This window comes from Osmerus eperlanus, chromosome 5, assembly GCF_963692335.1.
Source record: "Osmerus eperlanus chromosome 5, fOsmEpe2.1, whole genome shotgun sequence".
Lineage (NCBI taxonomy): Eukaryota > Metazoa > Chordata > Actinopteri > Osmeriformes > Osmeridae > Osmerus > Osmerus eperlanus.
This window is the reverse complement of record NC_085022.1, coordinates 14,354,347-14,381,736: the sequence shown is the minus strand read 5'-3', so window position 1 is coordinate 14,381,736 and position 27,390 is coordinate 14,354,347. Positions and strand designations below refer to the sequence as shown.

General features: G+C 47.9%; 5 protein-coding genes across 8 annotated transcripts; 3 read left to right on the top strand and 2 right to left on the bottom strand.

The window, feature by feature from the left end:
- The first annotated feature begins 22 nt into the window (after window positions 1–22).
- Window positions 23–5,291, top strand: pla2g15 (phospholipase A2, group XV). The gene is made up of 6 exons (XM_062461823.1): window positions 23–350; window positions 1,385–1,541; window positions 2,106–2,224; window positions 2,350–2,448; window positions 2,546–2,770; window positions 3,534–5,291. Exons 1-6 carry the CDS (start codon window positions 203–205, stop codon window positions 4,046–4,048), a joined length of 1,263 nt encoding a protein of 420 aa, XP_062317807.1. The 5' UTR covers window positions 23–202; the 3' UTR covers window positions 4,049–5,291.
- A 343-nt stretch (window positions 5,292–5,634) lies between these two features.
- Window positions 5,635–8,414, bottom strand: usb1 (U6 snRNA biogenesis 1). 2 transcript variants are annotated; one of them, XM_062461822.1, is made up of 7 exons: window positions 7,646–8,414; window positions 7,305–7,540; window positions 6,876–7,059; window positions 6,621–6,674; window positions 6,377–6,482; window positions 5,990–6,070; window positions 5,635–5,902 (listed from the first exon to the last, which is right to left on the bottom strand). In XM_062461822.1, coding segments are annotated over exons 1-7 (771 nt in total). In that variant the 5' UTR covers window positions 7,648–8,414; the 3' UTR covers window positions 5,635–5,794. The 2 variants fall into 2 exon arrangements, with proteins under 2 accessions (XP_062317806.1, XP_062317805.1); XM_062461821.1 differs by having other exon boundaries at window positions 7,659–8,414.
- Window positions 8,309–14,950, top strand: znf319b (zinc finger protein 319b). The gene is made up of 5 exons (XM_062461815.1): window positions 8,309–8,704; window positions 9,486–9,553; window positions 9,645–9,918; window positions 10,118–10,288; window positions 10,783–14,950. Exons 3-5 carry the CDS (start codon window positions 9,688–9,690, stop codon window positions 12,178–12,180), a joined length of 1,800 nt encoding a protein of 599 aa, XP_062317799.1. The 5' UTR covers window positions 8,309–8,704; window positions 9,486–9,553; window positions 9,645–9,687; the 3' UTR covers window positions 12,181–14,950.
- cfap263 (cilia and flagella associated protein 263) lies at window positions 14,951–18,898 on the bottom strand. Of its 2 annotated transcripts, XM_062461816.1 has the most exons (9): window positions 18,688–18,898; window positions 18,423–18,513; window positions 18,201–18,330; window positions 17,937–18,095; window positions 17,604–17,759; window positions 17,153–17,389; window positions 16,550–16,657; window positions 15,571–15,726; window positions 14,951–15,330 (listed from the first exon to the last, which is right to left on the bottom strand). In XM_062461816.1, the coding sequence occupies exons 1-9, from the start codon at window positions 18,896–18,898 to the stop codon at window positions 15,157–15,159; spliced, it is 1,422 nt and encodes a 473-aa protein (XP_062317800.1). In that variant the 3' UTR covers window positions 14,951–15,156. The 2 variants fall into 2 exon arrangements, with proteins under 2 accessions (XP_062317800.1, XP_062317801.1); XM_062461817.1 differs by having other exon boundaries at window positions 18,423–18,868.
- Window positions 18,899–19,608: 710 nt separating this feature from the next.
- Window positions 19,609–24,746, top strand: csnk2a2b (casein kinase 2, alpha prime polypeptide b). 2 transcript variants are annotated; one of them, XM_062461818.1, is made up of 12 exons: window positions 19,609–19,745; window positions 20,773–20,884; window positions 21,581–21,682; window positions 22,078–22,128; window positions 22,259–22,318; window positions 22,440–22,523; window positions 22,948–23,058; window positions 23,155–23,256; window positions 23,351–23,451; window positions 23,601–23,749; window positions 24,000–24,082; window positions 24,173–24,746. In XM_062461818.1, the coding sequence occupies exons 1-11, from the start codon at window positions 19,642–19,644 to the stop codon at window positions 24,074–24,076; spliced, it is 1,053 nt and encodes a 350-aa protein (XP_062317802.1). In that variant the 5' UTR covers window positions 19,609–19,641; the 3' UTR covers window positions 24,077–24,082; window positions 24,173–24,746. The 2 variants fall into 2 exon arrangements, with proteins under 2 accessions (XP_062317802.1, XP_062317803.1); XM_062461819.1 differs by lacking the exon at window positions 22,078–22,128.
- The last annotated feature ends 2,644 nt before the right edge of the window (window positions 24,747–27,390 follow it).

Sequence of the window (27,390 nt, the reverse complement as noted above, 5' to 3'; positions counted from 1 at the left end):
CACTAGACTACGTGTGACGTCGTCTATTCTGCCTTGATCAGACAGCGTTTTCACCGTCAGAAACCTGTTGTTGTCTGTACCGCTACCATCGGTATCTTCGGATATATTTTTTTAATTCTAGGAATTGCAGAACATAGAGTTCTCTATGTGCGTTGACTTTCGTGTTATCTAATACCAAGAGCGTTATGAGAGATAGCGAGAAATGGTCTCCAGCTGTGGGTTGACTGTTCTCCCTAAGCTGTTCCAGCTGTGTTTGTTTTTGTTTTTGGTAACATGCAGCAACGCCAGAACATTGGAGAAATGTTTCCCGGGACGGTCTTGCCAGTCGGAAAGACCCCCAGTGGTCCTGAGTAAGTGTGCTCATCTTGTAGGGTGCTTGTTTGGTAGATGACATACTACTCATCATGTGAGGAGCTATTTAGCTATGCTAACTTACTTGCGTGATTCATTGACTCCAGACAGACTGCAGTCAGTTTGAATGCTTTTTTATTAGTTTGTTATAACAATATGTGTTGTGTACACCCCACGGTACGTAAGTGTCCCAAGTGTATGTATCTAGCTAGCATAAACAACAACCTCCATTTGTGACCGATTGTTTACTGAGTCATGAAGCAATGCTGGAGACAGGTCATATGACTGTAAATGGAACAGAATGTGACTCGGTCGATTTGCCAATTGTGTTCACGCAGTGGCAACAAAGTTAAAGTCTGGGAAACTTATGCATTCGGCAGATAAATGGTCAGGGCACAAAAGTGGAGATTTTGTACGATTCTAAAGTTCTACATCACTAGCCAGTCTCCAGCCAGCTTCAATTTGAAAATGAGTCTTGAAATCGCGGAAATGAACAGATTCGGCCCTTTTCAACAAAGGCGTATCTAATCTTGTTTGACGAGTTACTAGTCTACTGTTTGTATACCTACATTTGTGTGATTGCGGGTAGTGAATTGTCCCATGGTTTCACCCCTGACTTCGGTCTCTAACTTGTGGTCAACAGTTTGTGTTATGAAACCTTCATTGGCGTGAAGGAAGGTTGGGCCTGAGCTCCAATTATAAATTGTACCCACAATTTCGTTATGTACTAATGTGTAAACAATAGAGAAACAGGACGTAAGAGTCAATAAACCATCATCAAAGAAAGCAGCTGATTGTTGCTTTCATCAGCTTAGTGTTATTGTATTTTCCCTGTGTTAGTATATCTCACATCACTGTAACAAATAATGGGGGTCACTGCCGTACTGGTCTAGTGTCCAAATCGTAGAGATCAGAGTAACTAGCCGAGTCCTATCTGGTTTCATGTGTTCAGACGACTCTTCATATATAGGTAGATGGATGCTAAGCGAATATTAATGCAGATGTGTGCAGTCTACATATTCTGTTCCTTCAGTTCCAGGAGACCTGGGTAACCAGCTAGAGGCTAAGCTGGACAAGCCTAGCGTGGTTCACTATATCTGCTACAAGAAGACAGACACATTCTTCACCTTGTGGCTGAACCTTGAGCTGCTGGTGCCTGTGGCCATCGATTGCTGGATCGACAACATGAGGTGAGCTGCTGTCTGGAATGGCAGGAACAGTCAATGTTCTATTTTTTCAACACTTATTAACTAAAAACGGTCCTACACTTTGTCTTGGCATGGGGCTTTTCCTGCGTATGATGGGGAAACTCGGTTGCACTTCTTTGAAAGGTGCTGAGCTTTACAAAACACATCAATAGGTCATAACCTGGCCTATAAGGTTATCAGCATTAGCCCCAGTGCACACAGACCTTTAAACCGACTAAAATACTGTGTCATCTTCAATCATACCTTACCTATTTCTAACCTTTCATGCTTCTAGAATCAATCAAACCACACCGATACTTATTATCATCAGTAAAAACAGGTTAAAACTAAACAAGGTTGATCGTTCAGTGTGCCCAATGCAGCGTATTTCCCCTGATTGACATCACAGCTCATTCTTTATCTGCATTTCAGTACTCTCTCATGATACAGAAAGTAGACAATTCCGTTTGTCTGTCTCCCTGCCTCCTTGATATTTTTGTATCTTTAGTCTGTCCGTCTGACTGTCTCTGTCCATCCCTAACTAACACATTTCTTGTTTTGTTCCAGGCTGATCTACAACCGCACCACCAGGAGCTCAGAGTCTCCTCCAGGAGTGGATGTCAGGGTACCAGGCTTCGGGCAGACCTACCCTCTGGAGTATCTGGACCCCAGCAAGCGCAGCTTGGGTGAGTGACCTCCTGACTAACCCTAAACCTGCTGGCTCTCTTGGCCTCCAGGTTCTACTGGCTTGCTAAGCTGATGAGGGTCACTGTATCAGACATTATCCCTTAACTAAGCTGTGTGTGTGTAGGTATGTATTTCTTCACCATAGTGCAGGCACTTGTGGAGAAGGGGTACACAAGAGATGATGATATTCGAGGAGCTCCCTATGACTGGCGTAAAGCTCCCAGTAAGGACTCATTCACACGCACACGCGCAACCCATTTACCATTTTCACAACATCTCCAATGTCTAATCTGCTGCTCTGGCTTGTGACGTTCCTCAAGATGAGAACAAGGCGTACTTCCTGGGCCTCCAGCAGATGATAGAGGAGATGGCGGAGAAGGCCGGGGGTCCGGTGGTGCTGATCTCTCACAGTATGGGGAACATGTACACACTGTACTTCCTCAACCAGCAGCCCCAGGCCTGGAAGGACCGCTACATCAAGGCCTTCATCTCCTTGGGGGCACCCTGGGCGGGTGTGGCCAAGACCCTCAGGGTGGTCACCTCTGGTATGCTGGGCACTGTGTATGGGGTGGTTACTGGGTGTTGTAGTTTTCTGAGTGCAGGGTTGAGGGGCTTTGTTTTATGTGTGGTTTATTGGGTGTTGTGGTGTAGGACTGCAGATCATTATCAGTGCAGGGGTTAAAGTGGAAAAAAGGGGGGGGGGGGGGTTGGAGAGAAACACTTTTTTGTCTCAGCTGTAACAGTTGCTCCCGGCAACGTTGCGGTAAGTTTGAGTGCATGGGCAGCGGCTCTATGACATGACGAGCAAGCACTTTCTTATCGCTGCTGGCATATAGTAGCTTCCTCAAGCAAAACGTGCAGAAACAAGCACCAGGCTCTCAGTTTCTTGCACCAACTGCCAAAAGGCTCGCCGTCTCTACCTTCTTATATCCACACCCAGCGCCATTTATTTTTGAGTCATTTATCTATGGGTAGGACATCATCCCCAGGCTTCATGAATTTGCGTTCCATGCTTTCACCGACAACGCTAACGTGACGTATGGATCTCATTCACAATGTGTTGACAGGACCCGCCCTGCTCTGCTTCTGATAGGCTTGTAACGTTAGTTATAGCAGCGTTCCTCTCATATGATTGTTAGGGGAAATCAATTGACTTGAAAATATTAAACCGCATGCAAGTTCCCATTTTTTTTTCTCTCACTTTAAGCCCTGTCAGTGTCTAGCAACAAGCCAGTCGGTGTGCTTGTGGTTAGAGTAGAACGTCACTCCTTACATGTGTTTCCAATCACAAGATGGTCTCTCCCCCAGGCGATAACAACCGTATTCCAGTCATCAGCCCTCTGAAGATCCGCTCTCAGCAGCGCTCTGCCGTCTCCACCGTCTGGCTGTTCCCCTACGCCCACTCCTGGCCCAACAACCAGGCCCTGGTCCAGACCCCAACCACCAACTACACCGTCAGGGACTACCAGCGTCTGTTCACCGACCTGGACTTCCCTGACGGCTGGGCCATGCGCCAGGACACAGAGCCCCTGGTCAGTGCGCTGCAGGCCCCCGGGGTGGCCATCCACTGCCTGTACGGGAGCGGCGTGCCCACCGCCGAGGCCTTCAAGTATGACGGCAAGTTCCCGGACGTGGAGCCGACGGTGGTGCAAGGGGAGGGCGACGGGACGGTGAACCTGCTGAGCGCCATGCAGTGCAAACGCTGGCTGGGAAAGCAGAAGCAGCCGGTCCACCTAGTGGAGCTGCCGGGGAACGAACATGTCAACATGCTGCTCAACATCACCACCGTCGACTACATCAAGGCTGTGCTGTTTTCTACCTGAGGGGTCCACATCCTGTACACTCCCTGTCCACTTCCTGGACAGGGAGGGTACAACCGCCCCCGCTCAGGGGCTGCAACCAATTTCTGCCTCTTCCTCCCTCTCTTGATCTCTTCCTTTCCTCGCCCTTTCCTCTTGTTCTCCTCAGTGACCTTGTCAGTCAGACCAAAGACTGCTGCTTCGTTGGCAGGGAATTGATTGGCATTGGTTCGGATCCAGATATTTGAGCTTCATTCACACACACATGCGATTTCATACATTGGATTTCTTGATTTTCAATTTTATAATGTTGAATAATTTTATGGTTGATTTATATTCATGTATATAGTAAACCTATGAAAGACCTGTAGGCTTGTAAGCTAACTACAATTCTGTAATTTAAGAGGAACTAATCTAGAAATTGAGAGTAACAGGTTGTTTTGTGGCATAAAACCCAAATCTGAATTTATCTGCACATTTTTAAAAGCTAATATTATATTTAAGATGTTACATATTAAAGCTGTTGGCCTATATTAAGTACAAAGCGAGGGTTCCATGTAGGCTCCAGTCATCAAAAAACGAACACATAAAAATCGCCTGGTGTAGTTGAATCAGATCATGCTTTGCTGCTGTTAGTCTGCTATTCTAAATGTCAACCATTGTTTGTGGTCTGTATAACATGAGATTTATCATCAGATTTATGCTTACTGTCAGCTAATCGATAACCTTTATAAAGACTAGTTCTTTCTTGAACCTGTTTGATTTTTGCACCTGTTCATTGTTATCTTACATGGATGTTTTTATGTCTGGTATTGAGAACCTGCTACAGCACAGCAAGGCCTGCTCTGACCAGTGTGATAGTAATTGTGCCATATTACAGCCCCATGGTTGGGCCAGACCAAGATGTTGTAATTGCTGAAAATCAAATAAGCTGTGTGTTGTGCACATTTGCTGGCTTCTGACTGAGTAAAGCTGTGATGTTACACATCTAGCCCCTCTTGTGTTTTCTTTTTTTGTGATAGAGGAGCGATACCAGGGTTACTGAGGAACTGCAGTAGAAGTTTCAGTAGCAGTTTTGTCCGGTCCTTCTCAGTTCCTCTTCCCTTCTCTGAGGTTTCTTTACCCTGACCCTACTGCTCGGTACATAACTCCTCTACCTTATCTGTCTTTCTGATCTCACAATCAGCAAGCCCTAGAACAAAACTTGGAATGTATTTGTTTGGATGTTTGTACTTTGTTAATAAACGTTTGTCTATGCCAGAACAATGAGGTGTGAATATTAGTATTGTTCTTAAACACAGATTACATTCAACCCTTTCTTCATTTTAATAGTGAATCTTAATAATGATAGTTCACCATGACTAGTTCACCATAGGCCAGTCTCTGAACTGATGGTGTGACTGCCAGTGTTTTTCTTCCTCTAAATTGATCTTGATTTCATCATACTGTATCTGCAGAAGGCAAGGCTTCTAATGAACCAGTACATCAAAACTGCATGTGTTACTTCCTGGGACTATTAACAAAAACAACCACTCCAGTGCTTCTACTGGTTTGGTCCTTGTCTATTTTAATGCTGCTAATGTCACAGGTGATAATGACAAGGTTTGACATATGATAAAATAATCTTTATTTACAGCATAAATGATACATCAGGTAACAGTATGGTGATAGGGTCAGACCCGATCCTAGTTCGATTTGAGCAGTCCTACACCAGCATTATTCCCTCAGCAGACCAAGGGAAAGGAGAAGATCGTGTACATCACTAAAATATCAGCAGACTAAGGGGAAAGAGAAGATCTTGTTCCCTGATTTGCAGCGAAGCTCCTGACAGTCCACCCTCAGCAGGAACCGTCCATCTTCATGGCAGTCAACCAGGCCCTGAGGTCGAAGGAACAACACTGGATCAAAACCTCAACAGGCCGAGACGGGCTACACAAGGAGGGTGTCTGACGAAGGAGGAGTCACCTGGAGCTTTTGTAGACAGGTACGCATACAATCAGTAAAGTCCCCCGCGCACCAGGCCAGACTGACATGGAACGATGGATTCTAGTAGCAGAGAGATGGTTAGTAGTTTAAAGTGTGGCTTGACTTTGATTGTTGTTGGTTACTTTGTCATCTCTGGATTCATATTGCAGTCAGAGTTTGGAACATGTCACTGCAAAGGAAACCATTGACTAGAGGGGTCGGACCAGTGCGACAAAGGGTGACTGGGAGATGACAAAAAAATAATTGTGTGGAAAAGAAAAGACAGTGGCAGGGTAAAGAATGGCTCAGAACAGGTATGTAATGTTAACAGGTTTCTAAGGTTTCAATGAGAGGGGAATTTGTAGTGTGAGGCGCTGGTTTCCAGACCTTGTAGAACGTATCCAGGCGGAACTCCTCCATGGTTCCATCGACTGTCTTCATTATCTGCAACAACTGAGAATGCCCACTAGAGACTTCCATCCCCAGGAAGGTTCTACAGAAGAGAGTGGTATGGTTGAATCTGAAAGTTCTATATTCCGTTTCTCCTTTCTCTAAACTTGTTTCCAAGCAAGACCTGACTGCAAATTGTGTTCTTCAGAACTATGGGAACATGAAGACGAATCCACAGTACCTGGTTTTCTCTGCATTGGAGTAGACCCTCAGTTTCTCTGCTGAACACACAAGCCTACAAAACAAGATCTCAATCACATCTTTCCTCTGTAAGGTTTCCCTAGGTTTAAACATACAGGTTCAAGTTTCACACACATTTTAAATTGGACTTTAGAGATACTAAGAAATAATGTCACATATATAAAGTGCTTTTTTTAATTTCACAAAAATAACACAAGTTTGTTAGGGCTGGCGTTTAGCGAGGACAGCAGCAGACCTCCTGCAGTCGCTCAGGCCGGTTCTGAGGGACTGTATGAAGGGCTGGATCCAGTGGTGTCGCAGGACCACTGTCTGGGACATGCTGAGGTGGAAGTCCTGTGCCCGGGAGAGCGGGACCCCATGGGCCGCTGCTAATGCCAGCATCTCATCCAGCAGCTCCAGGAACTCCTCTTCTGGAAGGTCTGTGGCGCAAGGGGACGTGATGGAGAGGGCGCTTAAAGTGTGCAACCAAACAGGAAGCAGCTGCCCCTTTCTACCCTGTGTGTACCTCTTGCCTCAGTCCCTGTTTATAGCAACTTGGTGTTTAATATTTGGGAAGTGTGTGTAGTGTACAGGTGCAAGGTTGAGAATAATTATACTGAAACTGTTGGTCCACCCTAACATTTACGTGAAGCCTTAGGCTGATTAGACTAAGACATGAACTTACATGGAAAGTACACATATGTGGCCCAGTTCCCCCTCTCATGTTTGAAGGAGCGTATCCGTCCTTTGTGACATGAGCTGTTTTCCGTGTCAGAGTCCTCCCCTTCCCCTGTGAACATGTCCAACAGGCTATCAGGGAGTGGCAGTCTGGAAAGCGTTGGTTCTGACTTCGTTTTGGACTCGTGCCTTTTGGCATTAGTACCAGTAACTGAGAGAGACTCATGGTCATCGCAGTTGTTCCTGATAATACAAAGAGGTTTATATCTCGATGAGACATTACTTCACACAGATCATTTCGTTCTGATGAGCCCATTTGTGAAATATAAATAATTTAAAAAGCATAACATTTTCGTTATACCTGTGACTGGAGACCTCTAACTCTGACTTGTGTTTCTTTCTCAACCTGCCATCATTGTTACACATTTGGCGCCTCTTTGCATTTTCCAAAACTTCAGTTTCATCTTCAGAGCTGCTACTGTAGTTAACTAACATCATGGGAACATGGAAACAATTAATTTGTCTCTGGCTCTGGCTCCAGGCGTAGGCTATTAAAAGAGACGGCAAAGCAGGGAACCGGCGTTATTTCCGATGTAAACAAACAGTTGTTAGGATAATTGATGCCCCCGTTGAAACAACATGTAATTCAACGTAGGTTCCATACCCAGTACACAGTCCCGCGTTCCGTTTTATTCAACATCAATGGGAATATCGCTAGCGTATCCATTTCTTATATTCTGGTTTTAATTAATGTTAAACTTTGTTTACACATCACTTTGTCAAACGTCTTTCTTAGCAGTAGTTGTCACTGAACATTCACTACTTCATAAAATGAATCGTATTATTATCTAGATGTGTGTGTAACAAAGATCTGTTAAATATTGAGCTAAAAAATAAAATAATTATGAACAGAGAAAATATCTATCTTACCCTTACTCAAACTACAAATAACTACTCATATCACATTATTAACAGAATGGTGAAAGCTGGCTATTCGTAGCAGGTTCCGGGTGTGTTGTGAGCATGCCAATTAAATATTGAATTATTCATGTTCCTGTGCCGGGGCAGGGTTTTTTTGCTAGCCCGATTGCTACCTACCGTTTTATCCCAAATTTTCGTCTATTTAACCTAAAAAAGTATAACCAAGCTATAATACGACCACACCAGGACGAGGGAAATGTTTAAATGGGCCATTTAAAGAATTGTTATCGTATTTAGGCAATATTTAGCGATTGACAATTTCCGAATTCTCCGGCCCTGGTATTGGGAACGCGTCAGACAGACAAGAGAACGACTGGCTGAGTCTGCGGATACGAACGAAGAGGGGACGTGTTTTTGGGCCTAAAACGGTTTCCCAATTTCTGTCAAAATTGTAAACCGCGCCAATAGCTCATGCAATCGGTCAAGGTATGTTACCAATTATCCCGTCTTCAGCTGCCTGTCAAATTATCAGTACCCAGCAAGCGGTGCATCTTCTATCAAGATCAGATGTTCCAACATCAAATATTTTCGAACCCCGTAAACATTACTAGCGAGTTAGCTTTTTAGCCTAGCTAGCTTAGGTCTCCGGCGGCTAAGGATAGCTAGCTAACGTTAGCAATGAGCATCAGCCGCCCTCTCAAAAAAATTGAATGATGCTTCACTGTATTCGTGTTAATCCCGCTCTCATGCATCTGCGTAGTACGCGTTTGAGTGTGGTAATATTTAATGTATTGAAACAATTTGTTGTTGGTTATGGTAAAGAATCTGGGTATACATAAGACAATTTTACCTAGCTAAGCTTGCAGCTAGTTAGCTAGTATGTCGGCTATGCTAATCATGAGCGGTAGGGTCGGCATAGACTTGAAATCAAAACGCTGTCAAGGGTTTTGTGGGGAATTTCTACTCGTCGTTGATTGACTGATTGATTGATTGATCAGATCATTAATACCAGAAAGTTGATTGATTGACATGTCCTTAAAGTCTTTGTGACACTAGACGCGTAATAAAATGTTTAAACACAATAGAGGATAATCTGATGGGATCTTGTTACGATATGATCTCAGCCTTGCTCATAGTTGGCTATTGTTGGACGTTGTTGTATTGTAAAGTTATGAAACCAAGGTCTTGCACATCTCCAAGGGAGTCATAACATAGCTATCGAAAGGTGAAATAATCCTATTTATTTTTGGTATTGTCTTCTCTGCAGAAATCCTGTGCAAGCTGAAGAACAGAAGACACCCCAGTTCCCGTAACAACCACTCCATTGTCTTCCACGTCAGTTGGCTTTAGATGACATTGTAAGCTGCCAGCACCCCCAAACTGACCAGCCAGCTCACTCACCTTCCACTTTCTCCCCCACAAAGAGGTCCCCATCCGCTGCCAAGCTGAATCCCTACACCAGAGCCCGCATGACCGAGGCATGGCAGCAACATGCTGTGGCGCCTCCCCCGGTGGTCCACACCATCCCCCCGGGGGCAGAGAACGCCTTGGGCTGCGCGGTGTACGGCATCGTGCTCCAGCCGGACCCCCCCAGCCTGCAGCAGCAGCAGCCCCAGCAGCACCATGGGGCCCAGCAGCACGGAGGAGGCCAGCACAGCCAGCAGCAGCACCCAGCACAGGCCCAGCAGCCCTCCCTGCAGGTAGGCCTGGCTCCACCCCCGGACGACCCCCCCCCCCCCCCCCCCACCACAGAGGTTTCCTGTACAAAAGAACCATTAATCTTTGTTATTAAAAAAATGAATAAAGAGGAAGCAGGATTGACCTGTCACAAACGAAGTCAATGTGGCATTGCACCCCCGCTTGTGCTGATGGAAGTGATCCGTGTGTCTCTGCACGCAGGTAGGAGGAGAGGGAGGACACAAGTGTGGGGCCTGCGGCCACGACATCTCCCACCTGGCGAACCCACACGAGCACCAGTGCATGGTGAGCCAGGATCGCTCCTTCCAGTGCACCCAGTGTATGAAGATCTTCCACCAGGCGACTGATCTGCTGGAGCATCAGTGCGTGCAGGTGAGCAGGTCAAAGCGCGTCCCTCCAGGTCCTCATGTCCTCCAGCCGTGAGTATTTTAAGGCCTTGGTTTTGCTGGAGCAAAATTGGTCCGTTCGGAGCAAAAACCTACTTAAGATAATGACAATGCTGTTGAATTCTAACATTGATCTCCCTAAAACCTCCCATGATTTCTCTGAACAATTTGACCGAAAACCATGTGATCCTTAATCCCTAATCTTTTTGACTGAAGTGCTTTCCCCCCCTCTATTCTAGATATTAAGGTGTTTTGCGGTGTTTGCTCCGCGCCAGCAAAATCGCGTCCTTAATCTCGTCCGGTGCCTCTGCAAGTCGGAGGTGCACGTCCAGTTGAAACGCATCTCACAGTCGGGGGCCCGTGTCCGTTTGAGGAGCTTGCCGCGGAACGGAATGGCTCTCACTGCCCCAGCGCGTGCTGGTGGCATACGCATCTCCTCTGTAATGGAGATTAATAAAGCACTATCTTATCTTCTCCTAGGTGGAGCAGAAGCCGTTTGTGTGCGGGGTGTGTAAGATGGGCTTCTCCCTACTCACCTCGCTGGCGCAGCACCACACCTCGCACAACAGCAGCAACCCTATGAAGTGTTCCATCTGTGAGAAGACCTACCGGCCCGGTTCCTCGGGCAACGCCACGCCCACCTCCTCCGCCACCAATCCCCAGCAGCCGTCCAGCGACGGCGCGTCGGCCAGCGGTAGCTCCTCCGTCACCTTCCCCTCGGCCCGCGACCGCCCCTATAAGTGCTCCGTCTGCCAGAAGGGCTTCAAGCACCTGTCGGAGCTGGCCCGCCACGAGCGTGTGCACACGGGCGAGAAGCCCTTCAAGTGCGACACGTGCGACAAGAGCTTCAGCCAGTCGTCCCACCTGGCGCACCACCAGCGCACGCACAGCTCCGAGCGCCCGTACAAGTGCGCCGTGTGCGAGAAGAGCTTCAAGCACCGCTCCCACCTGGTCCGCCACATGTACGCCCACTCCGGGGAGCACCTGTTCAAGTGCAACCTGTGCGAGCTGCACTTCAAGGAGTCGTCGGAGCTGCTGCACCACCCCTGCCACCCCCAGGGCGCCCGCCCCTTCCGCTGCGCCACCTGCGGCAAGGGCTTCAAGCGCCCGTCGGACCTGCGCCAGCACGAGCGCACGCACTCGGAGGAACGGCCGTTCCACTGCGAGGAGTGCCAGATGAGCTTCAAGCAGCAGTACGCCCTGGTGCGCCACCGGCGCACCCACAAGAACCCCGCCGACCGGCCCTTCAAGTGCAACCTGTGCGACAAGGGCTTCCTGCAGCCCTCCCACCTGCTCTACCACCAGCACGTCCACGGCATGGAGAACCTCTTCAAGTGCGCCTCCTGCCAGAAGGAGTTCAGCCAGTCGGGGGAGCTCCTGCGCCACAAGTGCGGCGAGTCGTCCTCCGGCTCCGGCTCGGCCGACAAGCCGTACAAGTGCGACGTGTGCGGGAAGGGCTACAAGAAGAGCTCCACCCTGCAGCGGCACCAGAACTCGCACTGCCAGGAGAAGCCGCTCAAGTGCTCCCTGTGCGACCGGCGCTTCCTGTCGTCGTCCGAGTTTGTGCAGCACCGCTGCGACCCGTCCCGCGAGAAGCCCCTCAAGTGTCCCGACTGTGAGAAGCGTTTCAAGTACACCTCCGATCTGCAGAGGCACCGGCGCGTGCACACGGGCGAGAAGCCCTACAAGTGTGCCAGCTGCGATAAGGGCTTCAAGCAGAGGGAGCACCTGGCAAAGCACCAGAGTGTGCATTCGCGCGAGGCCCAGTTTAAGTGTGTGTGGTGCGGGGAGCGTTTCAGCGACCTGGGCTCTTTACAGGAGCACACTGTACAGCACACTGCTGAGGGAGGGGGCTACCCGGTCCCTCCATGCATCTAGGCTACTAACAACACCCCCATACCCCCAACCCCACCCCCCACCCCTCGTTTCTTCCTTACAGTGCACAGAAAAGAAATAACCCTGCTTGCAAACCTTCAGTTGCCCCCCTAACCCCACCCACCCCCCCAGCTTGACAGAGAACCTCCTAACACTGCAGGATCTACCTTCTATCTGAAAACTAACCCTCCCCCCCCCCCCCCACCTTACCCCAAGAAGAAACCCCTACAGGTTCTTTTTAATCCTCCTTTGTTTCATATTAAAAGGGTCTTACAGCTTAGTCATCGTGCTGCCAAGTCTAACTTCTACTTCTCTAAAGGACAGAAGAATCACCCCATCTTGATTGAACGTGTTACTTACAATTTTATAGACTAGAGGAATACTGGCTCCTCGACTAGGTCAACCTTGATGTTTTCTCTCCCCTTGAACCAGCTCCCCCCCCCCCCCCACTCCTTCAAGAAAGAAGAGAAGAAGAAATGTAAATCACCACATTAGCCTACATTTCTGTCTAGTCAAGCCAATTGTTTGTTTGTGTAAATAAGTAACCTTTTTAGGTTTGTGAAGAGGAGGACCGCTCCCGCCCGCCGACCACCCTTCCTCTACACGGGCGTTGCGACCCGAGACGCGACCCCAAACTAGCTTTTTTTGTTTGTTGCCAACAGCGGTCGTTGTGGCTCTGGAGACCCCACCTATGGAGATTCTGCATTGACTACCAAGAACTTGAAAATAGTTTTATACTGTAAGTTGGACGTCAGCATCTATAGTCTGCTGACGTCTCTCCTGCTTCTCATGTTTGGATTCCAGTATGCTGTGCTATGACTAACCCTCGATGGAGTGGACGCGTGTCCAGGCTGGGTGGGGAGGAGGATGGTGATGGTGTTAGGGAGGGGGGGGGGGGTAGCCCTCCCATCATCAGCATCTCCCCCGCACGCACTCCTCCATCTCACCCACACACAGTCTTCATCTTCTGTGCAGTTCCTATTTCTATGCTTTCTTTTGTATCAAGTATCAACCCCACGACGAGAAGCTCTGGGGTTCTTTTAAGTTTTTTTATTTGTAAGAAATAGCGGGAGGGCGGCCGGGGATGGGGGCTAGTTTTTTTGTGCTTTTGTGAAAAATATACAAAATATTTGTGAGTGGATGTATGTGGGTGTATATGTGTGTGGCCATGATAGTGGCGACTCTAGTTTGTACCAAAACACCATGACAATGCCACAGCGAGCCCAGTTGAGGGGGATCTAACCAGAAGAAGTTTTTAGTGACCCTAATGGTTGACGCCTCACTGCTCCAGCTTCACATCATCATATAGAAATATATATATATTTCACACTAATCTACAGCGCATATCCCAGCAAAGATCAGTTTAGACTTTTATCTGTGCTGAAAAATTTCTGAGAACACCTGATTTAAGCTTCTTCCTTCTGCGTGTAAATAGTATGTAAGTCGGTTTGCTTTCCCTTTCCGTTTAAACTGTTTTATCTCTGTCGTCCATCCTGCTTGTGATGAGATGTCGCAAGGTTCCATGGAGAGAGTTCTCCTTCCACAGGTTAGCTTCGGACCCTCCTGCTCGACAGTTCCTCCACAGTTCCATTTGGAAGAAAGACTTTTTGAGCCATGTTTGAAGGACCACAGTGAGCTGGCTGAAAGTTGTGTTAGGGCAGGCCATGGTTTTTTGTGTAGCTCCATATGAGTCATTAGTGCAGTACATGCAGGTGCTAGACCTCCCAAGTGAAGGCGTTTCCCAAAAAAGCTGCCTTTTTTGTTTTTGTCTAGACTTTTTGACTTGCATGGTCTGCCATAGATTTTATTGGGGGGGGGGGGGGGGGGCTGTTCACATGGCTGTGTTTTGTTCTTCAGTGATTGAAGCATTTCAAGGGGAGGATCTGTTGAGTGCAGTATTGAGAAGTGTTCTACAACAAGAGGACAGGGTAGCTCGGAGTATGTTTTCATACAAGAATGGGATTCAGTCTGACGTCTGCTTGGCCTTTTAACTGGGGTCAGGGGACGCCGACGCCCCAAGCTGCTCCAGAGATGTGTTGTCTGGCCTGCTGCTGGTATTGTACCATGTGTGCTGGACCATGTGTGTTCCTGGTATTGGACCATGTGTATTCCTGGTACTGTTCCGTGTGTACTGTGTCCAGTGTGCTCCTGGTATGTGTATTTCTATCCACTGCCACTGTGCCTGAGCTGGCCTCCCTGTCACCTGTTCCATTTGTTCATCGTGTTGATTTCCTTCATCTGGCATTAAACGACATCAGGAGCAGTTGGGGATTGAATTTTGGAATAGAAAAAAAAAAAAAAAGTACTGTATATGTTTTTTTATGTTTTCAAGTTTTGTGTTTATATTCATTTTGTATTAATATTCTTTAAAATCTATATGAATATCTATATTCTTGGAAGGAGATGACAGGGCCTTCGAGATTCAAAGGGGATGACGAGAGTGATGGAGGGGTCTTTAGGACCCGGGGCGGCGTACAGAGATCAGCGTGTTGACGGTTCCCACGGTCCCTGGCGTCTCCTTCCCCTGCATGCCCGCTGTGTTAGCTCCTGTTTATCTGTCTCTGGTGTTTGTGCGTCAGACGGCACGCAATCCTCTTATAGCTTTTTCAAATTGTAGTATGTGAATGATGTAGTCAAAAGAAGAAAAGGAAAAAAATGAACCATTTACGTGGCAACGTACAGTTTGTGTACATTCATGCTAAGATATCTGTCTGTATGTAGCATTCAATACACACAGCACTAACAAATAAACTTTTTTCATTTATAAAGGAAATCTGGTGGACTTTTTGGGTTTATTTCAGGATAATTAAGTTCAATAAGCAAGGATAGCCATCCATATACATTTCCATCAGTTGTCTCAATGCAATCTCATGCGTGCACACCAACTCCACCATACCCAGATGTATGCCTTAGTGGTTTATAAAAGGCTTGAGAGGTTGGGAGATGCTATCGGAGAGGAGATCCACAGGTAGGAACGCCTCACCAACCCACCACAGCTCCTCCCCCGGGCCTTGTGGTTGGCCTGGGCCCAGCCACGGGTCCTGTGATTGGCCCAAGCCTGGCCACTGCACTTGTTATTGGCCCTGGTCCTGGCCCCGCCCCAACGGAGGCCCTAACTTTGTTCCAGGCCTTGGTGTGAGTCTTCAGAGCCATCTGGATGACAGTATTGAAATACCAGGAGTTACCTCAGGATGTGTTACAGTCATTGAATGTAATGTATATTCATTTAGTAAACGCTTATAGGAAATATGGAATTATTCCCAATTATAAGCTCTTGGTTAAAGTCTGTCATACTTTAACTCCACTAAGTGCATAGGCTGGCTGTAAGGCCCAAGCATTCTTAGAAACATCTCCTAGGCTCTACCTCCATGCTCGAGGAAGGGTGTGTGTTACCTCAGAGATCTCCACCTTCCTCTCCCAGGTGCGTACGCTCTGCTCCAGCTGGCTGTGGGAGTCCTTGGCCGTGATGTACTGCAGCACATGAGGAACACGGTAGTCCGCCAGCTGGCCACGCAACTTCCTGTTCAGAGTCTCGGCTTTCAAGCGCTCCTGATAGGACACACACAAGGACACATGACCGTATGAATACACGCCTGATCTGCCTGTCATCTGTACATGCACATCCCTCCCCTTCTCCCCATGTCCTCCTCTATGCATCCAGCTTCTGAGGAGATCCGATGAACTGTGCTGTTGAACTGTGTTCATGTTGTTGAATCATAATGTGTATGCGTTTAGTAGACACTTTTATCAACAACAACAAAACAACCTATGTACAGAGGGGGAGTTGAGCATGTGACCTCAATCAAATGCACTAACCACTGCGCTAAACCGATCATCTTACATTAATTAGCATAGCTGTCAGCATGGTAGCCTGTGCTGGGATATAACATTACGATAGTATAACATTACTTATATCAGTATAGTAAACTATAGAAAACTATTGTATAGTATAGTGGGAGTCAGGTGGCTGAGCGGTTAGGGAATCAGGCTAGTAATCTGAAGGTTGCCAGTTCGATTCCTGGCCGTGCCAAATTAGTTGTGTCCTTGGGCAAGGCACTTCACCCTGCTTGCCTCGGGGGAATGTCCAGGGACTATCTGTAAGTCGCTCTGGATAAGAGTGTCTGCTAAATGACTAAATGTAAATGTATAGTACATTTGTATGTATAAAGCCTGTATATATGACATTTCACATGCTATGCATTCTAGGTTTTAAAGAGCTTGTACCTGCAATAGTGTGAAAATATTGCGAGATACAAACCTGCAGCTTCCTGATCTGCAGTCACATGTTCAACCCCTGCGCTATGATAGATGTGTTCTTTACGGAACCAGTCTTACATGGATCTATGAATGTGTGTGTGTGTGTGTGGGTCACCTCCTCGGCCTGTAGGGCCTCCTCCTCTATCTTCACCAGCATTTCCTTCCTGGAGGCGCAGTCACTGCTCAGCAACATGGACTCGCACGTCATGATCTGCAGCTTCTTCTGAAACACCACAACAACGCCATATCCATCTTCAATACACACCTTTGTGTGACAAGATGCACGCAGTAACACCTCTCATATAACAGGATCGGGAAGTAGTACACAAACACATCTTTGGAAGATGAGATGGACACACACACAGCGGAAATTCAAATGTAAACCAATGTTAATGTTTCTCATCCGAATCTCAGTTGAACATTGTCAGACTGTTCTGTTCCTGTCCTCCACTGCCCACCCTGTTAGACTCTTAACTCAGTTACAACCACTCCGACCACCGAAACACAGAACTACGCGCTTCTGATCCTTGATCTTCCTGCGAAACTTCCTATATTCAATATTTGTTCATCGCTTTGGGATAAAAGCATCTTCTATATGAATGCGACGTCTAACTTGGAAATGGAAAAGGTGTGCGTCGCCCGTTGGTGTCCCTAATGCCGTCTGACCAGGGTGGTGCGTCAAGTGCCCTCGTCAGACAGGCCCTTCCCTCCAGAGTACCTTGTAGGAGTTGAGGACCTGCAGGGTGTTCCCTGCCTGCAGTTTGAGTCGGAGGAGGTCTGCGTTGCGCTCGTCGATGCGCTCCAGGTACTGGCTGTTCTCGATCTTCAGCTGCTTGAAGTCCACCTCGAGGAGGGCCTCGCCCATCTCCTCCTTCTGCCGCAGCTGCAGCTGCAGCTTCCTCTTCTGCACCTGCAGCGCGGCGCTTCTGAGACGCAGCTTCTCCATCAGCGTGTCCTGGGGGAGGAGGGGTCGGGGGGTCGAGAAAGAAAGAGAGACCCGAAAGAGAGTCAGAGTAGCAAAGAGAGGGAGGGAGGGTGGGTTGTGAACAGGAAGAGACAGCGTAAAACAGTCGAAGAGTAAATAGGATGATAGAAGGTTAGAAACAGGCATCGGTTGCGTACGGCACGACCGCACACTTAGTCGAAACATTCGGACCAGTATCGCTCACCTTGGCCCTCATCCTATCCTCCATGTATCTGACAATCTTCTCCGCCGCCACTATCACCCCTCTCTTCTCCTTCAGCACCTTGGCCACATCCCGGTCAAACTCATAACTGGCCTTCTTCAATTCCACCAGCCTGATGTCAGCCTCCTCCAAAGTAGCCTGGTGTGTGTGTGTGTGTGTATTGGGGGATTTAAGAGAGCATGAGATAGGAAATTGTCATGAGGGGGAACTATCTGGCCCAACACTGTAACATGATGATATTGGAGAAGAATGAGAAGATCATTGATCCAGAATGAGACTGATTTCACTATGCACTGTGTGTGCTTAATGCTTCACCTTGTAATTGTGAAGGACTCTCTCAGAGCTCTCTTTCAGTTTCTCCAGGTCCTCTCGGGTCTCGTCCAGCTCTCTATGCGCTATATCACATTTCTGCTCCGGAGTCAGTTGCGGCTTACAGTCTACAGCTGCGGTCTTGGCCTTGGACTTCCTCCGGCTCTACACGCACACCCACACACACAGTAAACATTGCATGTTTAAAATCTAACACACCCACATTGGGTGTGCAAGAACAAGAGGTTCACCAGATGGTTCAATAATTACTGTTCCAGCTTCGGGCTGCGTGGCACCCTGGCTCTCAGGCGGCGGCTGCAGGACCAGGTCTCTGGGGTCGATACGGTTGATGTACCGTTCGTACATGTCCGTCTCTGCCCGTAGAACCGCATTGGAGCGTCTGGTCACAGCGGGACAGTTCAGGAAGGGGGATTATAGTACAATTAGAGATAATTAACTAAATATAATAACATAAGAATTTTTTTTTGATACCTTAAATCCGCGATAAGTTTCACGATATGTCTTTTATCTGCTTCAGTAACAATTTCTTCCACTTCAGCCATGGTTGCTAAGGTAAACAAACCTTGAAGTTGTGTGTCACGTGGGATTCCTCCGAACATAGATCTATTAAAGATTCCTAATATCGTGTGAGGCTAAATGCATGTTATCTGGTCGGACTTGGAAGAATAAGACAAACGAAGAATTTTGATGAGATAAGATAAAATAATGTTTGAGGCTATGTATGCCTCCTACCCACAAGGTCGCGCTGTCTTGTACACTGTTGCTGTATGAAACTGGAGCGAACTGGAATCCCACGAGTTTGTCCATGTGGTATTCATTTCCGGGTGGCTGTTCCATGGCAATCCGGTTCCCTGCGGTTCGGAATAAGGACCGGGGGGGTTTCTAAAAGAAAACCCCAAAAACCCGATCTCCGACGGATTTTGAAGGGATTTCGAGGTGGTTTTCATCGCGTTTGCTTATGCCACGCGCCCCAGCGAGGGTGCACCGCACCGCACTCATCGGTGGTGCGATTTCTCAGAGATAGCATGATAGCTAGCTAACAACATCGATTTCTACTCCACCCCCAACCGGCGATAGCGACCAGTCAGTATGCCGTTTAGTAAAAAGGGGTGAACCGTTATAACTCCAACTACTTCTTAATGATTGGGGTTTTCCTTTTCTAAAGACCCCCCCGCGCTGGAATACGGTTGATTTGACTCGGATGTATTCGCGTAGGAACTCATTGCGTCGGATTTGGGATTTCAGGCCCAATATAGGAAGCAATAATTTGATTCCTTAACACCAGAATCGTTGCATCTTTGCCTAGTTTTGGGTAATTTTTACTACGATGTTCTAAACTTTTAATATAAGCTAAGTAATAAGGCCAGTTTGTTATTTCACCTCGTCTACCTCAACACACCTTCTCCCCTCCCCCTCGTCTTAACTCCGGCTATTTCTGACGGCTCCTCTCCCCCCTCGTTCATCCAGAACCTTGAAGCCCCAGTCAGTTTAGCTGCTTCTGACAATCCCTGCGACAGGCGCTGGTAATTGTTAGCTGTCTGCAGCGCAATTGGTTATCTTTTAAGCTGTAAAGTAGGCTAGCGGGACGTCATACGACCGGTGGAAGGTCTGAGCTGTTTCTGTTGTCTGCATAGCAAAAGAGCTCAGTGGCAATCGCATCCTTCACACAGACCGAGCTCCGGTGCTCGCCATGCCGGGCCCGGCGGCCGGTAGTAAATCTCGGGTGTACGCCGATGTCAACACTCTGAAGAGCAGGGAATATTGGGACTATGAGGCCCACGTGCCCAGCTGGAGGTGAGAGGCTTTTATTCATAATGTTTAAAATTGGTCCAAAACCTCAGTCACTAGTTAGAAATGTTCACATCACAAGCACGTTTCATAGTTAAGTAGTTATTCATTTTAATTATGTATAATAAAAGTAGTTCATTTCGGCTGTTGTAAGACCTTAACCATATTATGGTAGTAGCCATCCACAATCGAATGGCTTTACGTGAGTGGTCATGAAAATCAATAACGAATAGCTTTGGACTACTAGGGATGGATATTTTGAGCTGGATCATATGATAACAGACCGTCATTAACACGTCATACTAATACTGGATTGTCATTCTTATGAAATTGATCTGTCGTCGTGAAACGGCCCTGTAAACAAGGTTCTCACGGGGGCGTGCGGGATATCTTCGCCTAATTCGAGTATGCGCCTTGAGCGCTATTATTATAGATGAGCTCCAGCATCGATCGGGATAGGAGTCATCAATCTGCGAGGTGCCGCAGGGCCGCTCGGCCTGGGGCCCGGACGCGTCCGAGAATGACGCCTTAGATTTGTAATGGTTTCCTCACATCCGATATACTCATCCATACCGAAACACCAGGGCAACAATCAATATCCCCTGCGTTTCAGATCAGTGTAGTCGCGGTTTGTTGTCATCACAGCATGAGTGGTAGGTGACGACATTGCCCACTGTCTTTAAAATGAGATGAGACACGGCAAGCATCTGAAAAGGCATCCAGATCATTTGAACACATAATAAAAAGTGTGCACAGTGTTATTTTGAAGTTGACTTACATCCTGAATATGTCACACCAGGAAGTTTCTCATTATACACAGAAGTGCTGGCTTAAAGACCAGTATTATAACCAACAGCCCTCAGGCTGGAGCTTAAAAAGTTGCTCAAATGCCCCCTCCTCTGCCGTAAAACTCTACTAAACAGTTTAGAACCTCCTTCCAGAATGGAATGAGGACCATGTGAGTCATGTGATTTTCTTCCCATTCCCCAATTCTCTCCTCCCCCCTCCCCCTCACTGTGTTCCCTGGCTCCAGTAACCAGGAGGACTACCAGTTGGTGCGCAAGCTGGGCAGGGGGAAGTACAGCGAGGTGTTTGAAGCTATCAACATCAACAACAATGAGAAGGTGGTGGTGAAGATCCTCAAGGTGAACATGGCTGCTACAGATCCTCCCTGCTGTTACGTTAGCACTGCAGTGGCATACCATCACAGCAGCAATACACTCAGTGACACCATCACAGCAGTAAACACACCATCACACTCAGTAACACAGTAAACCACTTTTCTGAAAGGTGATATATCTAGCCTACTGATTGGTTGTGGATGTGTCTCCGGCCTGCTGATCGGTTGTGGATGTGTCTCCAGCCTGCTGATTGGTTGTGGATGTGTCTCCGGCCTGCTGATCGGTTGTGGATGTGTCTCCAGCCTGCTGATTGGTTGTGGATGTGTCTCCGGCCTGCTGATTGGTTGTGGATGTGTCTCCGGCCAGCTGATTGGTTGTGGAGGTGTCTCCAGCCTGCTGATTGGTTGTGGATGTGTTTCCGGCCTGCAGATTGGTTGTGGATGTGTCTCCGGCCTGCAGATTGGTTGTGGATGTGTTTCCGGCCAGCTGATTGGTTGTGGATGTGTCTCCGGCCTGCTGATTGGTTGTGGATGTGTTTCCGGCCTGCTGATTGGTTGTGGATGTGTCTCTGGCCTGCAGATTGGTTGTGGATGTGTCTCCGGCCTGCAGATTGGTTGTGGATGTGTCTCCGGCTTGCTGATTGGTTGTGGATGTGTCCGGCTTGCTGATTGGTTGTGGATGTGTCTCCAGCCAGCTGATTGGTTGTGTATGTGTCTCTAGCCTGTCAAGAAAAAGAAGATCAAACGTGAAATCAAGATCCTGGAGAACCTAAGAGGAGGAACCAACATCATCCGATTGGTCGACACAGTAAAGGACCCTGTGGTATGTCTCTTTGTCTCTCTCTCCATCTACCTCTCTCTCTCTCTGCTCCCTGTGTGTCCCCTGGTGGAACCAGCTAAGCTGACATCCTGTTCTGCAGTGTTTCTCAAAGTTAGGATCCAGAGACCGACAGTAGCCGTACCTCTGAGGACTGCTTTGTTTGCGCGGAATTAAATAGTTTATAATAAATTAATAATTACATTCATTGACACATACACTAAGGGCTTCTGTTGTGAGCAAGCTGCGGCTAACCACCTCAGCATTGCTCTGAGTAACGATGGTGTCCTAAAGATTCTGGAGATGTTGATTGATTCTGGTGATTTGATCCTCCCCCTTTCAGATTTGTTTCTCATGTTTACCCTCTCTCTTTCTCACACTCTTTCTTTCTCTCTCTGCAGTCCCGAACGCCTGCGCTTGTCTTTGAATGCATCAATAACACAGATTTTAAGGTAGAACATGTCTTCTCTCTTGTTGTTTTTACGAAATGATCAAAAGAACTCATTTGGCACACGCGTGTGTGTGTGTGTGTCCCTGCCCTGCGCTCTTCAGTCTTCATGTGCTTACTCGTTGTCTCCTCAGGAGCTCTACCAGAAGTTAACAGATTTTGATATACGTTTTTACATGTATGAACTGCTGAAGGTGAGTGTTGCACTGCTGCTCTCTCTCTTCTCTCTCTCCTCTCTCTCTCTCTTTTTTTTTGACAGAGAAAATAAAATCTGAGGCTGATTCTGCCATTGTGTGTGTGTGTGTTCTCTCCCAGGCTCTGGACTACTGCCACAGTATGGGGATCATGCACCGTGACGTCAAACCTCACAATGTGATGATCGACCACCAGATGAGGAAGGTAAGCAGCCCCCCTGTTCAGCACGTGTCTGTGTGTGTGTGTTGTCTCCTGGCCTAAGCTAAGTCTACTACTCTCAGACTATTCCATGAATGGCCTGTGTTTACAGAAGTCCTGTCAGACTCACGCAGGTCTGCATGATCCATGGGTTTTCCATGGGAGAGCATTTAAAAATTCTTGTTGTGGACTGTATCTGGGTAAAACTAAGACTGCCCACCAGAGGGCAGCAGCCACACACACACATACACACAAACCTGACCGCAGACCGTCTGAAAGAGACCAACCCATTCCCATTCAGTGTGATTGGTATCATTCAATCCATTTGACCTTTTGTTTTGTGTGTGCACTTTTGGGCTCTTGTGTGCGTGTGTGTACCTGTCTGGGTGTGTGTGTGTGTTTTTCTGCGTTTGTGTACGTGTGTGTGTAGCTGCGTCTGATAGACTGGGGCCTAGCGGAGTTCTACCATCCTGCCCAGGAGTACAATGTCAGGGTGGCATCTCGATACTTCAAAGGTCCTGAACTCCTGGTGGACTACCAGGTAAGAACACACACAGACACAGTCTAGGCCAGAGAGAGAGAGAGAAAGAGTGTAGCTGACTGTGTGTGTGCGTGTGTGTGTGCGCCATTCTCCCAGATGTATGACTACAGTCTGGACATGTGGAGTCTGGGCTGTATGCTGGCCAGCATGATCTTCAGGAAAGAGCCTTTCTTCCACGGCCAAGACAACTACGACCAGGTACACACACACAAGCGCACCTACCAGAGTAAGAATATGGACGGTAGATATGACCCTATCAGCCTCAATACATGGGATGTGGTTGTGTGTGCAGCTGGTCCGCATTGCCAAAGTGCTGGGGACCGACGAGCTGTTTGGATACCTGCGCAAATACCACATCGAACTGGACCCTCGCTTCAAGGACTTGTTAGGACAGTAAGTATCTCTTTCCCCTCTCCCTCTCTCTCTTTCCAAAACTCACCCACACTCTCACCTCACCTACCTGTACTCGCCAATCCTCTCGCTCACTCCTTCTCTCTCCCCCATCTCCCCACTCCTCCCCCGGCCTTTGCCGCCCCCTGCAGGCAGAGCAGGAAGCGCTGGGAGCAGTTTGTCCAGACGGAGAACCAGCACCTGGTGAGTCCAGAGGCCCTGGACCTGCTGGACAAGCTGCTGCGCTACGACCACCAGCAGAGGCTGACGGCCACCGAGGCCATGGAGCACCCCTACTTCTGTAGGTCTACACACACACACACACACACACACACACACACAGAGACACACACTCTCATACACAAACACAAACTCATTCACACTCACAAAAACACGCGCGCACACACACGCTCATAGACATACTCAAACACACGCATGCGCGCGCACACACACATACGCACACAGGCGTGCACACACAAATACACGCACGCTCACACATGCACACACACACACTGTTTTGCCTCCAGTGACACCAGTCTTTCTCCCTCCAGACCCCGTGGTAAAGGAGCAGTCTTTGTCCAATTCTGATGGCAACATGGTGTCCACTGGATCAACTACAGCTCGATGAGAACGGGTACACACACACACACTCTCACACACACACACACACACATTATGAATGATTTTAGTCAGGAGAAGCATTCCCTTCTTTTTGTTGTTTCAGGTGGATGTTGGTTACCTCGTCTCTTAACCCCTCTGTGGCAGAAACCTCTACAAGTGTACAGTGACTGTGGATCAAAGCAATGCCCACCAGTAACACACACTCACACACATGCACCCACACACACACACACACACACTCCTTCTCTGTGTCAGTCTCTGCGGTTGGCTGGCCCCAGCTGTGTGTGAAGCAGCCAGACCCAATGAGACTCATTTGATACCGTCACTGCTGCCTTCCTGCCCTATCCCTCCCTTCCTCCTCTCCCTCACACTCCCTTTTCTCAGTAGGTAAACAGAAGCCCCCCCCCCCCCCCCCCTCTTGTTAATCTAAGCATGGAGAATGAAAAGGAGTGCCAGACTGCCCCCCCTCCTCCCCCCCCCCCCCCCCGGCTGTCTGTCTACCAGTCCAGTAGCCTGTCCCTGACAGACCTCGGCTCTGGCTCCATTCTGCTGTTGTATTCCTGACATGGTGGACCTCTCTGCTCCAGCTAGAACGACCACGACGATGATGACGATGATGAGGCCGCCGATGATGATAATAATATTAATGGAAATAAAATGATTTTTATTTAGATGAACGTGTCTTGTGTTGTGACTCGTCTCCCTGTCTGTCCCAGAGACGGGAGGCTGGGACATTGCAGGGGCAGAGGCAGTAAGGTGCTAGAGAGGTATTTTAGTTTCTAAATGAACAGGGTAGGGTGCAGCTCAGTGAATAGAGCACCTGACCTCAGATCAAGAAGAGACACCCGGTTCAAATCCTGCCCCGTACTGCTAAATTAATACGTCATTAACACGTTATAATCGTTAGCAACTGACTCGACCGTTCCGTATTCAGCTGGACTACTAGATGGTCTCCTAGACTCTAGGAGACCATCTAGAGACCATCATGGCTACCCACTGTCTAGGACCTAGACAGTAGGCGGCCATGCTGTCCTCTGAACAGGAAACAGGGCAGAGCCCTGTCTATCGCCCTGGTAGTCGCAACGGTGCTGGTGGCCTGGCCCAGCCAACCTAATGATCAGAGGCTGAGGTGAAACCAGACCTGCCCCACACTCGCGTCATTACCCGTGTAATCTTTATGGAACATGATAGGTCGATAACTTTACAGCCAAGTGGCTGTCTCACATGAGTACCCCCAAACACACACACACACATCCTACACTCGCGCACACACAGGCGCATACAAAGGCTCTACCTGCAAGTCATTGTTGCAAGGCAGGATAACGGGTGGATGACAAGATGATTTCAAGAACAGAAGTTTGTTTGGGTGTTGTAACTGCTGACAGGCCAGACCTTGCTGTCATTCATGACATGGATGGAACACTGTTATTCATGCCATGAGTAGCAGAACTTTTATTAGTTTCACACCCTTATGAGCTGCAGCTGGTGAATAACTACTTGCCAATCAAGCACTAGAGATCCCTTACAAAGGCTCTGATGTTAGGTGCGTGTGTGTTAGACCCAATACTAGTGCACAGTAAAAGTGACATTCAGTCTGGTCCAGGTTGTGCATGTTGAGATCCAGTGACCAGCCCTTGGCACATGAATCATCTAGTATTTCAATCTACTTCATACACCTTCCTTGCTGTGTTCTCCAGTAAGTCTATATAGATGGGGCATCTTGTGTAACCAGACTTGCATAACAAGGCCAGTCAGGGCTGTCATCGAGGCCAACAGACACTTGGCTGATGGGAGCTGTATTTCTACACTAGCATAGTAGCTATGGCTGTACTCTAATACAGTTCAATTAATTACATGGAGACAGGGGCGTCTTAATAGCACTTGAGGCCCCTGGGCTATGGACTTTTTTTTTGCATTTTTTGAGGCCCCCCCCGCCCGCTAATCGCATAATCAATTTATTTTTGCCCCCCCTAAGGATCCGTCAATATTTGGACTACATAGACAACGTCGGTGTCAAGAGTTGCTTGTATTTTTATTTACGTTCCGTTACACGGTTTAGGCTGAAATTCAGTTTTTGTGGCAAAAAGTGCCTTGTGTCAACAAAGGGAACTCAGTGCTAGCCTATGTCACAATGTCAGCACACGTTAGCAACGACGCATGGATACAACATGCATTGCTGTTGCACAGCAAATATTGTATCGTGCCATGGTGTACTAGCAGCATTATACATTTAAGCAATTCAAGACTTGCATGTACAGTAAGTAATGTCACATTAAATCATGTATTTAAACTCAAGCTTGTGTGGTGCGTCGCTGTCTTCAATGCAACAGCCTAAACTTTATGTCAAAAGAAACGTTTTTAATGTCCGGCGCATTCAAACAATCCCCTTGGTCTAGTTTGACTAGCAACAACAGGTAGGCTAGCTTGCTCGTAGCACAATTCAGCTTTTCCACGCAGGGCTCTAGCTGAGACCAAAAAGTCGCGTTTGGGGGAATATTTTCAGTTAGCAGATGGTGCTGTTTGAATCGCGATTCCATCTGAAAAATACTGCCGGTGACAACGTTGTTAGAATAGCTTGTCTCAAAGGGGGTTCAGCTTGTTTCATATTAAATGGACCCATCTGCAACCGACGCAAGCAAGCACACCCTACAATTTCCACAGAAATTGTACCTCTAGTTTTTGTTACATTTTGTTAAGATAAGGGGGAGGGGGGGGGGGGGGGGGCTCCCTCCACATCCACCACCAGATGCCACTGTAGAGCATAATGACACCGCGAATACGGACGTTTATCATCATTATTATTTTGTATTATTATTAAGAGGCCCCTGATTGGTCGAGGCCCCGGGCTTAAGCCCAGGTAAGCCCGTGCATTAAGGCGCCACTGCATGGAGAGTATGGGCCAGCTAACTGTCTCCTGCAATGGGTTTTCTTCCAGTCCCCAGTTGTTAGGGTTGGTATGTGATTATAGTAGCTGTACTTATGGTTATCTGTGTTTATAAAAGCTTTAATATTAGCGGGGTTATCTCTAACCCACGCAGACTTTTCTCCACTTCCTCCTCTCTCCTCCCCTTCATCCCTCGCTGCTGATGAATTTAGGGTCGACGTTCAAGACATGTTTGGCCTCTGAGGTGAGCCTGGAGACCAGCTTGCCTGCTTCGAGACACTCGAACACCCCCCCCCCCCCCCCCCCCCCCTGATGAACAAGTTGTACGACAACATCTCTGTTGCAGCCTCTGGCTCTGTCCCTTCCTGTTGAGGGCATCGGTGTTTGGTGACCTGTCCAGGTTGTTGGAGAGCTGGACACCCATGTACTTGTAGGTC

What these genes read in the sequence shown, in the direction of transcription:
- znf319b (XM_062461815.1), top strand. Translation starts at nt 9,688, where the DNA reads ATGACCGAGGCATGGCAGCAACATGCTGTGGCGCCTCCCCCGGTGGTC. An exon ending in CCCAGCAGCCCTCCCTGCAG is followed by an intron (nt 9,919 to 10,117) that starts GTAGGCCTGGCT and finishes CTCTGCACGCAG; the next exon opens with GTAGGAGGAGAGGGAGGACA. An exon ending in TGGAGCATCAGTGCGTGCAG is followed by an intron (nt 10,289 to 10,782) that starts GTGAGCAGGTCA and finishes ATCTTCTCCTAG; the next exon opens with GTGGAGCAGAAGCCGTTTGT.
- usb1 (XM_062461821.1), bottom strand. Translation starts at nt 7,795, where the DNA reads ATGATGTTAGTTAACTACAGTAGCAGCTCTGAAGATGAAACTGAAGTT. An exon ending in TCCAATGCAGAGAAAACCAG is followed by an intron (nt 6,483 to 6,620) that starts GTACTGTGGATT and finishes TCTCTTCTGTAG; the next exon opens with AACCTTCCTGGGGATGGAAG. An exon ending in CCTGTCTACAAAAGCTCCAG is followed by an intron (nt 5,903 to 5,989) that starts GTGACTCCTCCT and finishes CTTCGACCTCAG; the next exon opens with GGCCTGGTTGACTGCCATGA.
- pla2g15 (XM_062461823.1), top strand. Translation starts at nt 203, where the DNA reads ATGGTCTCCAGCTGTGGGTTGACTGTTCTCCCTAAGCTGTTCCAGCTG. An exon ending in TGCTGGATCGACAACATGAG is followed by an intron (nt 1,542 to 2,105) that starts GTGAGCTGCTGT and finishes GTTTTGTTCCAG; the next exon opens with GCTGATCTACAACCGCACCA. An exon ending in TGACTGGCGTAAAGCTCCCA is followed by an intron (nt 2,449 to 2,545) that starts GTAAGGACTCAT and finishes ACGTTCCTCAAG; the next exon opens with ATGAGAACAAGGCGTACTTC.
- csnk2a2b (XM_062461818.1), top strand. Translation starts at nt 19,642, where the DNA reads ATGCCGGGCCCGGCGGCCGGTAGTAAATCTCGGGTGTACGCCGATGTC. An exon ending in TCAATAACACAGATTTTAAG is followed by an intron (nt 22,129 to 22,258) that starts GTAGAACATGTC and finishes TTGTCTCCTCAG; the next exon opens with GAGCTCTACCAGAAGTTAAC. An exon ending in AACTCCTGGTGGACTACCAG is followed by an intron (nt 23,059 to 23,154) that starts GTAAGAACACAC and finishes CCATTCTCCCAG; the next exon opens with ATGTATGACTACAGTCTGGA.
- cfap263 (XM_062461816.1), bottom strand. Translation starts at nt 18,898, where the DNA reads ATGAAAACCACCTCGAAATCCCTTCAAAATCCGTCGGAGATCGGGTTT. An exon ending in AAACTTATCGCGGATTTAAG is followed by an intron (nt 18,331 to 18,422) that starts GTATCAAAAAAA and finishes CGCTGTGACCAG; the next exon opens with ACGCTCCAATGCGGTTCTAC. An exon ending in AGGATAGGATGAGGGCCAAG is followed by an intron (nt 17,390 to 17,603) that starts GTGAGCGATACT and finishes CTCCTCCCCCAG; the next exon opens with GACACGCTGATGGAGAAGCT.